The 14,090-nt window shown below is 38.8% G+C and overlaps 2 protein-coding genes across 2 annotated transcripts; one reads left to right on the forward strand and one right to left on the reverse strand.

Moving 5' to 3' along the window:
* Nucleotides 1–7,028: 7,028 nt before the first annotated feature.
* On the forward strand, nucleotides 7,029–9,208 carry LOC145234670 (protein FAM200C-like). Its single transcript, XM_080099384.1, has one exon. The coding sequence runs from the start codon at nucleotides 7,353–7,355 to the stop codon at nucleotides 9,111–9,113; it is 1,761 nt and encodes a 586-aa protein (XP_079955510.1). The 5' UTR covers nucleotides 7,029–7,352; the 3' UTR covers nucleotides 9,114–9,208.
* Nucleotides 9,209–12,407: 3,199 nt separating this feature from the next.
* LOC145234122 (uncharacterized) lies at nucleotides 12,408–13,613 on the reverse strand. The gene is made up of 2 exons (XM_080098898.1): nucleotides 13,074–13,613; nucleotides 12,408–12,998 (listed from the first exon to the last, which is right to left on the reverse strand). Exons 1-2 carry the CDS (start codon nucleotides 13,611–13,613, stop codon nucleotides 12,408–12,410), a joined length of 1,131 nt encoding a protein of 376 aa, XP_079955024.1.
* Nucleotides 13,614–14,090: the final 477 nt, after the last annotated feature.

Here is a 14,090-nt window from a genome sequence, read left to right on the forward strand (position 1 = left end):
AAGAAGTGGTTGAAAAATGTATTCTGAGGTTGTGCTTGGGTGAAAATAGTTGTTCTTACGTTGTTTTTGACACTTTTATGTATACCTGTGCTGTCAACGACCATCAAGACCCAATAGCGTTTCACGCTTATGCAACTGAGGCGCTGAACAGCGATGTCCTTATATTCGTGATTAATCCGGGTGGACATTGGTTCCTCAGCATTGCAAATTTGAGGGATAAAACGGTTGCTTCGATTGATTCGTTAATTGGCAGCGATTTGCAAAAGGTGTTTGCGAATGTCTTTAAAATGATAGCCACGTGTTTCGCTGTTGCAGAGCGTTCGACTGAAATTACCGATTGGAGTTTTGTTTCTTGTAATAATGTGCCTCAGCAAATCAATTTTCATGATTGTGGAGTACATGCAATCATCAACGCGTTTTGCATCATCAAAGAACTTCCACTTCCAACCAATCTTCCTTCCAAAATATGTCGAAACTGGATAAGATGACTTTTCTCTGAATACGCAGGTAACCCTGGTTACACGTCCATTACCAAGGACCAAAAAAAACACGTGATGAATCTGGTGGAAGGTTCATGGCCGAGCAACGTTGACAGAATGACAATCCAAAAAAGGGATTTTGAAGAATGGACACAGTATGAAACATCCAGTAATAGAAGCAAATGGGCCCGATGCCAAGCGATCAATTGTCCAGCAAATAAAGAAAACGTAGAGCAAGTGCTGTGTACAACTTGCAGGTGTTGGTTCCACCTTGACTGTTTACCGGGGAATGTTCAATCGATGGCCACCTACTTTTCGTGCACATCGCACAAAGATGGATGAAGCATTCGGCGGCCGATTTTTTTGTTTAGTTTCGTTGTCATTTTAACACAATAACCTGTTTGCAAATACATCAACTGTTTCTTTTCGTGAGGATCAATCAGTTTCGAAGGTCTAAACAGTTTTTCAGTTTTCCTATTTTTATAAGTTACGAAAAACCTTCGCTCATTAGATTTCCCTCAGTTTATAAATCACGAAAACCTTCGCTTTAAGTGTTCCCCTGTTTATAACCTACGTACACCTTCGTTTGCAAAGTTTTCCTCCAATTATTACCCACGAAAACATTCGCTTTAAGTTTTCCTCCGTTTATAACTCACGTACACCTTCGTTTATAAAGTTTTCCTCCGTTATAACTCAAGAAAACCTTCGCTTCAAGTTTTCCTCCGTTTATAACTCACGTACACCTTCGTTTATAAAGTTTTCCTCCGTTATAACTCACATACACCTTCGTTTATAAAGTTTTCCTCCGTTTATAACTCACATACACCTTCGTTTATAAAGTTTTCCTCCGTTTATTACTCACGAAAACCTTCGCTTTAACTTTTCCTCCGTTTATAACTCACGAAAACCTTCGCTTTAAGTTTTCCTCCGTTTATAACTCACATACACCTTCGTTTATAAAGTTTTCCTCCGTTTATAACTCACATACACCTTCGTTTATAAAGTTTTCCTCCGTTTATTACTCACGAAAACCTTCACTTTCAGTTTTCATCTTCGCTCATTGGATTTCCCTCCGTTTATAACTCACAAACACTTTCGATCATTGGATTTCCCTCCGTTTCTCTGTCCATGGATTTTCCTCCGTTTAGTGTAGCGAGTTTTCCTCCGTTTCTCCGTGCATGGATTTTCCTCTCTTTAGTGTTTTTTCCTCCGTTCCTCCGTTTCTCCATTCCTCCGTTTAGTGTTGCCCCAATTCAACTGATGCATTGACTTATTTAAATTAGATTACTGTAATAACCTGCACTTAACAACTAAGTTGCACTGTTTGCAGAAAATTGAGCTTTATCATTTAAACAACGGCTATATTTTAGACACAATGGCTGCATCTGACGTTAATAAACTCTAGAAGCCAGCAATGACCATGTTGGGACTTTACAGACCAATGCAACCACCTACTGTGAAGCTTCTTCGGCGTTTTTGTCACTTCGGTGCAGCGGGAGTTGTTTTCGTTATCAGGGCAGTTATTGAAACCTTGAACTTTTCCGATAGGAGATGTCTTCATCAGCACAGTCATTAAAAAATCCATTCTAGGGCAGGGCACTAAACCATTGGCACTTGAACATTTTTTTGTTCTGAATAAGCGTTTTAAAAATGACAAACACGGTACCGTGTTTATGTGATTGTGCGCATAAAGTGTTTTACCCTGCCGTTTGTGCGGCTTACAATCGAGCGCAATTTGTTGACACATAGTTGTTTCATGTAGCAATATATTAGTGTTACAAATGCGACTGACAATCGGGGCATGCGAGTAGATACGGTAGCCTACTCACAACATACCTTAAATTGTACACAAGTAAGTGTGAAAATACGCAATCGGTACTTTTTGTCATGAAAAGGAAATTTTGTTGAAGGGATTTGGCCCAGAAGGGTTTAGTTATGCTTGTTTCGTTACTACTTTGCAAGGAGTTATTTTATCGTTTGCACGCGGTAAAAGTGGATTTGCACGCGCGCACGCGGGACATGTTGGTCCTGCACGCGCGAGATCTCGTCGGGAACTGCCATACTCTGCAGACTGGGCTGTGTGGAACAACACACAACAGTCTCTTGTCTTCTGTGAACAGCATGTACCACATTAACATCGCGCGACGGCGTACTGCAATGCTTTTGGCGAGAGCAATTAGAAAAACGCAAATTTGCAACAAAAATGCGTAGTAAAAACAAAACGGCTTTTGTCAGTAAATTATACGAATATTTGTTACAGTGTAGGCTAGGGCAGTGGTTCCCCTTTTTTTAAAGCGATCCACATTTGAAAATAAAATCGAATCGGTAAAATCTTGCGACCCAAACTATGCTGACTAATAAGAAAACGTGTTGTGAAAATTTTTATGACTACAAAAATACATTCCTAAAACATTTATTTGTCAAGTTATATCATAATCACATTAATGAGAAAGCTGTGCTTGCTTGTCGCTTTATTCGGGCCAAAGAGATTATAAAACATGAGTGGAACCTCTGACGTAACAATGGACTTTTGGGGCTTTTCCTTCGTCCTCCGTCACGGTTCAGTGCATAGAAGTTTGTTCAACATTTTGTGTGTAGTTTGCTATAGTTAAGTGCGCAAAACGAGCCGTATGTGTTTGTAATTAATATCGCATGTTTCGAATTTAGTGCGAAAGGCAAAAAAAAATCGCCTATAGCAGTATGGTGGTACTAAATGTAGGATGGCAAGATACCTTGGTTTCATTTAGTCAGCCACTGCTGATTTCGAAGCATATATGCTGGTATACAAAGAAGCAAAGGGACTAAATCCATATTACAAAACTGTGAAAAAATGCTTTATGAACATCAAGCAAATTAGGTCTTTGCTTATGTTTTGCGTTTACATGCTTAAAGTTTTTACGAAAAAATGTAAAATTTCGTGCAAAAATTAACCTTTCGTGCAAAATGACTTTCATAAAGCTTCTGTTATAATCTTTAAATTCTGCAACCAGCAAAGATAAGTGCGATTTTTTAACATTCTTGAACTTTCATTGCCTGCCAGGCAGTCTGATGAGCTCTAATAGGGCGAAAAAGTTCAATTACTTATTTTTTTAATAACATGTCTAAGCTCTTTTGTTTACACATTGTGATATCGGGATGCCATAATTAATTATATTTAATGTTACTTGCAAAAGATAAATTTTCACAGCTGTCGGACACTGTTACAAGTTGTTTTATTTCTTGGAAGACAGCAGCAAACACCCAAAGATTGAATACCCATCAACGTTAAGTAAGTTTTAGGCAACTACCAGCACAAAAGAAAGTGATTTAAACTTGTACTTTAAAAGCTTTTGAGCTCTTTTACAGGCCTAAATGAGCATAACAGAAGTTCAAAGTTAATTTGTACTTAAAAATGACCAAGTTCAGCTTTTTTTCAAGTGTTTGTTTGTTGTTTATTCTGAACTTGCAGTGAACGCCAGAGGAAAAATCAGCAATACTGAGAAGTTGCATGTCAGGGATATCACCATTAGGCACTTAGTCCATGAAGCACAATGGTTAGCAGCCTTTTTACACTACCAACATGAGTGAGCCACTGAGTGAAAGCTTGATAGTCTGTCTGGAAATGATTGCAAACTGATAAAGTTCGGTGTTCTGTTTTACATAAAACATTTTAAACATGCCTTGAGCTTATATTGTATGTATCACACAGTTCATGGCTTTGTATTTCATTATTGATACTGGCTCCACACAATGTTCCAACTGTTCATATTTAATATTTAGATCGGATTGATACAACAACAAGAAACAGAAGTATCTGTAAAATAATAAAAAATAACACAGTATTACCATAGTATAAATCTGTTACAAAATGTAGCATTAAAAAACAAGTTATCATGCACTCTTGTCATATTATTTTGTTTTCATAATCAAAACTGTTTGCTAATGGAAAGTTTGTAAGTTTTAAAAATATAACCCCTCATATACTTACATGCCTGACAAACTATTTATTTATTAGTCATAAAAATAACAAAATATAAAAAATAACATAAGTTCTACAGTGGGAAAGTACATGGCTTTGTCCGTACTGAACATATGTTGAATCCATCTTTCTGTTAAATATCATGTAAAACAAGCCATCCTAAAGGAAGTTAAAAAACGTACAAATTACCGTACATTGCAAGATAATGTGGCGACCTCTCTTGCATGTGTACAATTGTGTTTATCGAAGGGTGCATTTTGCCTTTTTCTCGTTGTGTCGTTGTCGCCTTATAAGCGCGTTTTCAGTGTTGCGCGCCCTTCTATTATCGAACTGCAATGAAATAAAGCAGCGTGGTCCAACTGCAGGCCCGCGAGATAATTTTGTTGGCCCGCGAAAGTCCCAACATTTCAAAGACAACCATAAGTTTTGTTTTCAATAATTCAATGTTTTCTTAGTGAGAGAATTAACACTTATTAAATACTGCAAAATCTCCTATTGTGACGAATGACAAGGCATTGTTGGTAATAAAGGGTTCTGCTTCTTTAAACCGTGCAGGGGCATTTTTTGCGCTAGAGTGGAAACTGAATGTTTTTGACAGCTTCTACTTCGTAAATAACTACAAAATATAAAAATAAACTTATCTATAGATAAAAAAAGGTGTATAGGTGTATACCCTAGAGTTTAACCTAGAAAAAAAGTTTTTCCTGCAAAAATCTAAACCTTGGCCCGCGTAATAAGTTAACGATTTTGAATGGCTCGCAACAAAATAAAGTTGGACCACCCTGAAATAAAGCATCCGCTTTACTGGTGACCCTCCGCTGCTTCAAAACGAATTTTGAAGAAGATTGTTGCTGACGAGACTAAGTTTTACTATGTTGTGTCAGCATTAGACCAAGCTACAGCAGCTCGCTTAATTAACCTGCTTGAACGCCCACCGGCAGAAGGTAAATACAAAGCAATTAAAGAAAGGCTACTTCAATCGTTTGCACTTTCCAGACAGGAACGTGCAGCGCGTCTTTTGAACATGCCTCCTTTGGGCAACAAAAAACCATCGGCCTTAATGGATGAGATGATTTCTCTTCTTGGAAATCACAATTCGTGTTTGCTTTTTGAACACTTGTTTCTCCAGCACATGCCCGAGGATATCCGATTGGTATTGGCGCAGGAAGATACACAAGATCTGCGCCAATTAGCCCAGAAGGCCGACGTATTGTGGCTTTCTCGCGATCGCAACGCGGAGTTTGCTCTAAGCAAGGCACGTCAAGTTAAGCCTGCCCGCAGTGACAGCAAGAAGCCTTCCGGCATGTGCTACTCCCACTGGCGTTTTGGATCCGATGCAAACCAATGCCGTCCACCATGTTCTTTCCAGGGAAACAGCAAGGCCGGTTGCCTTTAATGGCTGGGGCAACCGGCAATTCTTTCAGCCTTTTCTTTCTAAAGTCTTTGGGCGCAATTTCTTGGTTGACACTGGTGCTGAGGTTAGTGTAATTCCGCCTACTGGTGCTGAGCGACGTGCCAACACTAAGGGTTTCTTTCTTAAGGCCGCTAATGGAAGTTCCATAGCTACTTACGGCTACAAATTTGTTACACTTCATTTTTAACTTCGAACTGAAAATAGCACTAGTATGTGCAGCCCTTGAGGCAAGAAACGAGGAACAAGACGGAATCAGATTTGCTCCACACTTCTGTCCCCATGGGGCAGCAGGAAAAGGCAAAACTCTGCTAGGCCAATTCCTGTTCCCCATGGAATACGCAAGCACGCTGACCAATGACTCACAAGGAGTAGGTCAAATGGCTGTCAGACATAAGCACAAAGTCATCAAAATAGACGACGCAGGCAACAGCTTCTTTAATAACGACGCATTAATATCTGCGGTAAAATTCATGTATCACAGCAACTGGAGTGCAAAAACGCATGGTGATCGCCAAGACAATAAAGCCACATGCGCATATATCACGACAAACACGAAAAATCCAATAATCAAACTAGCAAGTGTCGGCAATCTACAACCCATGAAGAGAAGGTTCATAGAGGCAGAATGGGACGAAAAAGCTCAAAATCCAAAAACCGGTCAACAGAAAGAGATAAAAGGAAGCAAAACATGCGAAATAATCCTCACTTTAGCAAGAGAGGTAATGGAAAAACTAAATAAATAAACGCCAATAGACGAAGACCTGGTAAAGATGGCTGATTATATTAACCATATTATAACTGAATATGACGAGGCATCCAGCGACGACAGTGAAGAGAAAAGCGGTACAAGAAGAACCAACAACACCAAAGAAAATGAACTAGTAACAAGATTCGGTGAAACATACGACCCAATAAGACATACCACACCATGCAGAGTAATAACCAGAGAGCAATTCGAAGCAGAGATAGATCAAATGAAAAAAAAACAGAAAAAAAGAGCAAGAAGAAACTGATGACTTAGAAGCAACAATCATGCCAGCAGAATGGGTAGCGGATAGCAGAAGATGCATCCATCGAGGAATAGACGCACAATGCTGGTGTGATATCGAAAATATGACAGAGACAGACACAAGCACTAATGCAAGTGATGACTTACTACTGCAAGCACTAGAACAGAGGTTTTCAACCTATGGGCCATGGCCCAGTAGTGGGCCATGACGCTGTTTTCAGTGGGCCACAGAGCTTGGCATACAGCGATATCAGAAATCATGTCATTATGAACATTCAACACAGAACGTTACGTTTGTGACGACATAATTTCTGCTAACAATGCTTAACTGTTTATGGAAGTTGCTATCTTGCGTTGATGCTGGTACACTTTGGTTGAGTGGGCACTGGGCAGTGAATTTGAAATACTGTACAAGCGTTAAATAAATTCAATTTTGATTTTAGACATGATTCAATTTAACGTTTAATAGCATAAAGATTTTAATAATTTAGCATGGCAAAAAGAAAATTCAATCAAGATTTTATAAAGTATGGGTTTACTTCATTCAGTGATCGAGGTGAGGAAAAGGGTCAATGTGTCATTTGCTATCGTGTTTTGAGTAATGAATCACTGCGACCATCCAAATTACAAAATCATTTGGAAAAGAATCATCCTGGCCTTAAGGGAAAAGATATTGAATACTTTAAAAGACTGGAAAACGGTTTGAAGCGTCAACGACTTGACAAGACTGGATCGTTTGCACGTACAGATAAGAAACTGACAGAGGCATCTTTTGAAGTGAGCCTACTTATTGCTAAACAGAAAAAGGCTCATAATATTGGTGAGACTCTTGTAAAGCCAAGTGCTCTGGCTATGGTTCGAAATGTATTGGGTGAAGAAAGTGAAAGAAAGATAAAGTCAATTCCTTTGTCGGACAACACAGTTCAGAGAAGAATTGATCTTATGGCGAATGATATAAAAGAGCAAGTGGTCACCGAAGTTAAAGATAAGTCATTGTTTGGTTTGTTTGCTCTGCAACTGGATGAATCAACAGATCTTTCTTCAGCAGCTCAACTAATGGCCTTTGTTCGCTATGTAACAGAGAAAAATGTGAAAGAAGAGCTGCTCTTTTGCAGTGAATTGGAAACCACCACAAAGGCAAAAGATGTAATGGCTAAGGTCGAGGATTTTTTTGATAAAGAGAACATAAGTTGGGCAAGTTTGTGTGGTGTGTGCACTGATGGCGCACCAGCCATGTTAGGTGCCAAGAGTGGATTCCAGACGCTCGTAAAGAACAAAGCACCTAATCTTGTGACCACTCACTGCTTTATTCATCGCGCAGCATTAGCTTCAAAAACCTTACCTGACGGTCTTAAATGCGCTTTTGATGTGGTCGTTAAAAGCGTCAATTATATCAAAAACAGCGCATTAAATACTCGATTGTTCCGGAAGTTGTGTGAAGGCCTAAATTCTGAACATAAGCAACTTCTCTACTACACCAAAGTACGATGGCTGTCAAGAGGTAACCTTGTAGCCAGAGTGTTTGAGCTCCATGATGAGATAAAGGTCTTTCTGGGAACAGCAAAACCTGAACTTGCAGTACATTTTGAAAATGTAAAGTTCCTTTCTTGCTTGGCATATTTGGTGGATATTTTTGAAGCTTTGAACCAGCTGAATTTAAAAATGCAAGGAAAAGGAAAAGATATCATTCAGTTTGTGGACTTTACAAGGGCATTTGTTGAAAAGCTGGGCAATTGGAGACGTAAAGTGACAAATGGTAACTTTGACATGTTTCACAGTTTCGCATGTATATCTGATGTGGATGATGAGATTAGGGATGAAGTGGCAGACCACCTTGGTACTCTACAAACTGAATTCAAATCCTACTTTCCAGAGCTTAGCAGAGATGCTTTCACACTTGTGAGGAATCCATTTCGTGTTGATATTGAGCAAGTGGATGACGAGTTACAAGATGAACTAATTGACCTTAGAAATGACTCAGGCTGTCGTGACCTATTTGAAGATGTGCCTGTCACTGAATTCTGGATCCAAGTGTCCTCATCATATTCACAAATCAGCAAAAATTGTCTTATGAAACTACTGCCTTTCACCACCACGTGGTTGTGTGAGTCAGCATTTTCATCCCTATTGAACATAAAATCCAAGCCGCGCAACAGACTTGATGTTGCAGCTGACATACGGTGCGCTCTCTCATCGACTGCACCCAGAATACAAAGTCTTGTGGACAAACTACAGCAACAACCTTCTCATTAAATTTGTGTGAATGTTCAGCTGATTAATTTATTGTGTTGTTGAAACTTGGTGTTTTTCGTTGATGAAGTTTTTCATTAGGTGTTTTTCATTAAACGTTAATGGGTCAACGCCATTTTTTACTAATTTAGTGGGCCATGAGCAAAAAAAGGTTGAAAACCCCTGCACTAGAAGAAGCAGGAGTAGACTTGATTTAGCACCAGTACCAGTTAAACCCAGTACCCATGAAGTGGTACTGGTACAATGTGTATATGTTGCATTCATTGCGTTTATTACATCGTTTAACACTGGGATATAAAAAAATAATGTCAGTTAGTGCCTCCGGTTTGGTTCTAATGTAAATGGAACTATCCTTGTTTTTGCTGTTTCCATGGGCACTATAACCTGAAAATAAACCCTACTGCAAAGTAAGAAAGTGAATTTTCGAACCAACTGATTTTTCTTCTGTAAGGTGTATTGCCAATTTGAGAGTTTGAAAGAACTGTTGAGTAAGTGTTAACAACCAGAACTTCTTCTTTTATTGGTTGTGGAACAATTTTTGTGTTTTTTTTTGCCATGGATCGTAATTCTGTGGCAGAATTCATTTTGAAACATAAATATATTGTTTATTTCATTGGCTTTTTTGTGGTAGTACAGCTTTGAAATATTTCCCTTTGTCCAGCTACCACAATCATCTGCAAATTGGCGTCTCTGGTTACTATTTTTTCTATCTGCATTGTTGCTGTTGTCAACCAGGCAATACACTTTTTAAAATTTCATTTCAGTTGCTTGTTAATAATGACAAGACTTGTTTTGCAGTTAAGGGACTTGCATTTGGAAGTGGAAATAAGCAATCTGCTGCAGGTGTTAAGGAAATGGCACGACTTTCATTTTCAGATGACTGTACGTTAGCTTTATTCTGCTTCGTTTCGTCTGTGACAGAAATGCCCAACAGGGGCTGTGACCAAAAATTGACACTTGACAGTTGACACTGGTTGACACTAACTTGACACTGCTTGTCACTGACTTGACACTGCTTGTTCACACTGAGGTTGTCAAGCGATTGAAATTTACTTGTTGGATCTTTTTTTCAGATTTTTCTGTTAATGCAGTTTGCAAACATTGTATAGAAACTTGGGACACCAATTAAGCTTGCCTTAGCAGATGTTTAAGAAGAAAAATATATTTCCCATATTTTCGTGGGAGGTTCCAAAGCAAAGTGCTCCATGTAATGCATGTAGACAGAATCATTAATACACATCCTTTACTTAAACATTTCGTTTACCTTATTTTTGAAGGATGGCCCATGGATTTGCAATTTTGCTGTTGTTCTATATTCTTAATATGTTTATTGTGTTGTGTATTTGTTGCAGTTACTATCTTTTCCATTTTATAAAAATATTGTTAATCACACTTAATAACTTGATGATTTCAGTGGTTCACTTATTTTGCAGAAATTCTTGTTTATCTAATATCAATGTTTTATTCTTTTGATGTGTTGTTTTGCAGTGAATCTAGAAAAAATAAATACAAAAGACATTTCTGCACCTCTAGTATTTTTCACAAAATATGCATGAGTACCATCAAGCAGTCTTTTATTAACATTTTTTTCAAAACAAGGAACGAATAGGCAAACTGCTGCTGCTGTTGCTCACTGCTTTCAGACACATACCTAGCAGGAATAAATAGGGCAATATTTGAAAAGAATAAATGAAATGAATGTAGCTAAAAATCACTTCCGATATATCCTAAGGAAGAAATAAGACAACCTAACATATATGACTAATAAAACTGTACCTCAGATTATTAAATAAGTTAATTGCTTTTAAACACTTCACATAGTTGTTTATGTACAAGGTTGGCAATTCATCTGCAATAACTCCTGCACTCTTTCAAAGCTACCTTATGGTGTTCAAAACCTACTCTTGTTTAGCTATGTGACATGTCAGAGCTTCAGTTTTTTTTCTGACATAACATTTTTGGATACAATAAATAAAAACACAATAAAAAACTTTCACTTTACTTCTAGATCACTCTGCAATCACTTGGTAAATAATAGCTTCAAGCTATCTTTATTGACACTGCCTTCTAAGTTTTTAAACACTTACTTACTAAACTAAATTATACACAAACAGGGCACTGCCATGTTGTCTTCAAAACTTCTCTCAAGATATTTTTTGACAAATGAATGCAGGTGGAGTGATACCACCTGCTACATGTGTCGCATCCAACCTAGTAAAAATTTTACAAAGCATTAATCATAAGAATATTTTGTTTGTTTTCATTATGTCAGGTTGTATATCAACAAGAAAATTAACTGTACCCATTGGCCATGAGCTGCACTCCCACCACATGCACTACAGAGGTCCTCAAGATTTTCTGTAATTATCCATAACAATTTAATCAACTAAACTGGTAGGCATATATTTGTTTGCATACATACCTGATGAATTTAGGATCTGCTCAGCAAAGCTTTTTCGCATATTTTGGATGTTTTTTTGTGAATTATTAAAACAAACGGTTTCACTAGGCCCTGTAGAATACAAAACCCTTTGGTTCTGATTCCACGTCCCAGCTAGCTTTCTAACTGGCCACTGTGTGGGTTACTTGCACCGCCAAATGCTGTCTGTCACACTGATGCGTTGCAACAATAAAACGAAGGCTGTATTCCAATACGGAGTACCACAGTACAACGAAACTGGACAGTTCATAACAGTACAGATTAGTCAAGACAGAGCAGAACAGTCTAGGACAGAGCAGAATGAAACAGAACAGTCTACAACAGAGCAGTCTAGGACCAAACGAGACAGAACAGAATGAAACAGAACAGAGTTAGCAGCTCCCACACAGATTTACATTGCTTAGTGTCTTATTCAAATAGAAGTACAAAATAGAGAGTTTAGTTAAGCTACTAACACGAGAAAAAGATAAAAGGTATACACGACTAGCATGGTCAGATTATCACACACATTTAAATTATCCATACATCAACTATTACACTTTAATCCACTGTAGTTACCTTACACACAACTACTTTTACAAGAATAAACCCTATACAATACTAATTAACAGTCCTATGCACTGCAAAACTGACACAAAAAAGGAATTACGCAATAACTGTAAGCTGCCTCGTGTAAAACGTACGTACGGTAAACGACACGAGACACGACAATCACCACCACAACTAATAGAAATCGATATTGACACGCTTCACTGCATCTTGACCACAACATACCGGCCCCAATAATTGAACAAATGAAATTATTTACAACATAATAGGGTCAAGATGCAACAGACATTAACATATCAAAGCTGCTATCAGGCAGCTTCTTCCAGCAAGCATATTTTACGAATGTCCCTCAGGTAGGAAGAATTCGCTGTGCGAATTCGGACTCTTCGAACAACTCCTTCGCCATCTGGAAATGTCTCAATCAGCGCCTTTGGCCAGGCTCCACGTGGATTGTTCTCATCGACCATCAACACGAGATCACCCTTCTTGAAGTTGCGTTGTGGTTGCAGCCATTTTTGTCTGAGCTGCAATAGAGGCAGGTATTCCTTCAACCATCTCTTCCAGAAAGCATCTGCCAGAAACTGGACATGTTTCCAGGATTTCCGATAACCATCTGCTTTCACAAAATGTCCAGGTGGAAGACCAGGTTGTAGTCTTCTAATCAGTAAAGAGTTTGGTGACAGGGCATCCAAATCTCTTGGATCATCACTTAAGGAAGTGAGTGGATGGTCATTGAGGATTCTCTCAACTTCCACCATAAATGTATGGAGTGACTCATCACTCAAAGTCCTTTCCCCTGCTAGACCTCTTAGAATCTTGCGAACCGATCGAATGATTCTCTCCCACACTCCTCCTTGGTGACTAGAGGCAGGTGGGTTGAAGTGCCACTCTGTTCCATGCTGACAGCAGTGGTTGTGGATCTGCAACTGGTTCCATTGGTTCAGTGCACTTTGTAGCTCTCACTCAGCACCCACAAAGTTGGAACCATTATCGTTGTACAGGTGTTGGGGACATCCTCTTCGATTGACAAATCTGCGAAAAACCTGTAACAAGGAGGAAGTATCCAATGAGTAGGCTATCTCGATATGCACTGCTCGAGTAGCCATGCATGTGAAGATACCGCCATATCTTTTGGCCTGGCTGCGGCCAACTTTAACTAGAATTGGGCCCATATAATCAAGACCAGTGTGGTAAAATGGTGGATGTCCAGGAGTTAACCTTGATGAGGGCAGAGGTGCCATTAACTGTACGCCAATCTTAGCATTATATTGCCGACACTTTGTGCATATTCTTAGCACCTGGCGAACAGCTGAATGTCCCTTTATGATCCAGAACTGCTCTCTAATTCTTGCAAGTACATGAAGTGTTCCACTGTGTCCACTCTTTTTATGGAAGGCATCAATGATTAGGTGAGTAACATGTGATGTATATGGTAGCAGAATTGGATGTTTGGCATCATTTGACAAATTAGACTTTTGCAGGCGCCCACCGACACATAAAACTCCATCGATCATGACAGGATTAAGCTTGTGAATATTTTTCAACTTGAAATAAGCTATTGCTGCCAGGCATAATGTTAGACCAAGTATTGCTCATCCAGCAGTTTTTATTGTAAACAATCGACGTTTCGACGTCCTATACAAGACGCCTTCGAATTCGTCTTGCAAGTTATGTCATTATCCTGATGAAGGCGTCTTGTATAGGACGTCGAAACGTCGATTGTTTACAATAAAAACTGCTGGATGAGCAATACTTGGTCTAATTTTTCAACTTGTTTAGGTTCCTCATTTGAGCCTTTGATTGCAAATCATTAACTTTGTTGAGCTCAGATCCATACTCCTGATACTGTACAAACTTGATAATGTCTGTGGTTGCTTTGTGTAATTCTTTTGGCACTAGATTGCCAGACACTGGCTTGGATTGCCCAGTATGTTTCCAGTGTAAGTACTGCTTAAAGCGACAAAACCAGGCTACGCTATTTTGAAGCTTGT

This window comes from Phallusia mammillata, chromosome 6 (genome assembly GCF_965637545.1).
Source record: "Phallusia mammillata chromosome 6, kaPhaMamm4.hap1.1, whole genome shotgun sequence".
Lineage (NCBI taxonomy): Eukaryota > Metazoa > Chordata > Ascidiacea > Phlebobranchia > Ascidiidae > Phallusia > Phallusia mammillata.

Bases quoted from the DNA above. Each gene is read 5' to 3' on its own strand.
- LOC145234122 (XM_080098898.1), bottom strand. From the start codon at position 13,613: ATGATCGATGGAGTTTTATGTGTCGGTGGGCGCCTGCAAAAGTCTAAT. The intron at 12,999-13,073 runs GTGGGTGCTGAG...CACTGCTGTCAG, and splicing joins ACGATAATGGTTCCAACTTT to CATGGAACAGAGTGGCACTT.
- LOC145234670 (XM_080099384.1), top strand. From the start codon at position 7,353: ATGGCAAAAAGAAAATTCAATCAAGATTTTATAAAGTATGGGTTTACT.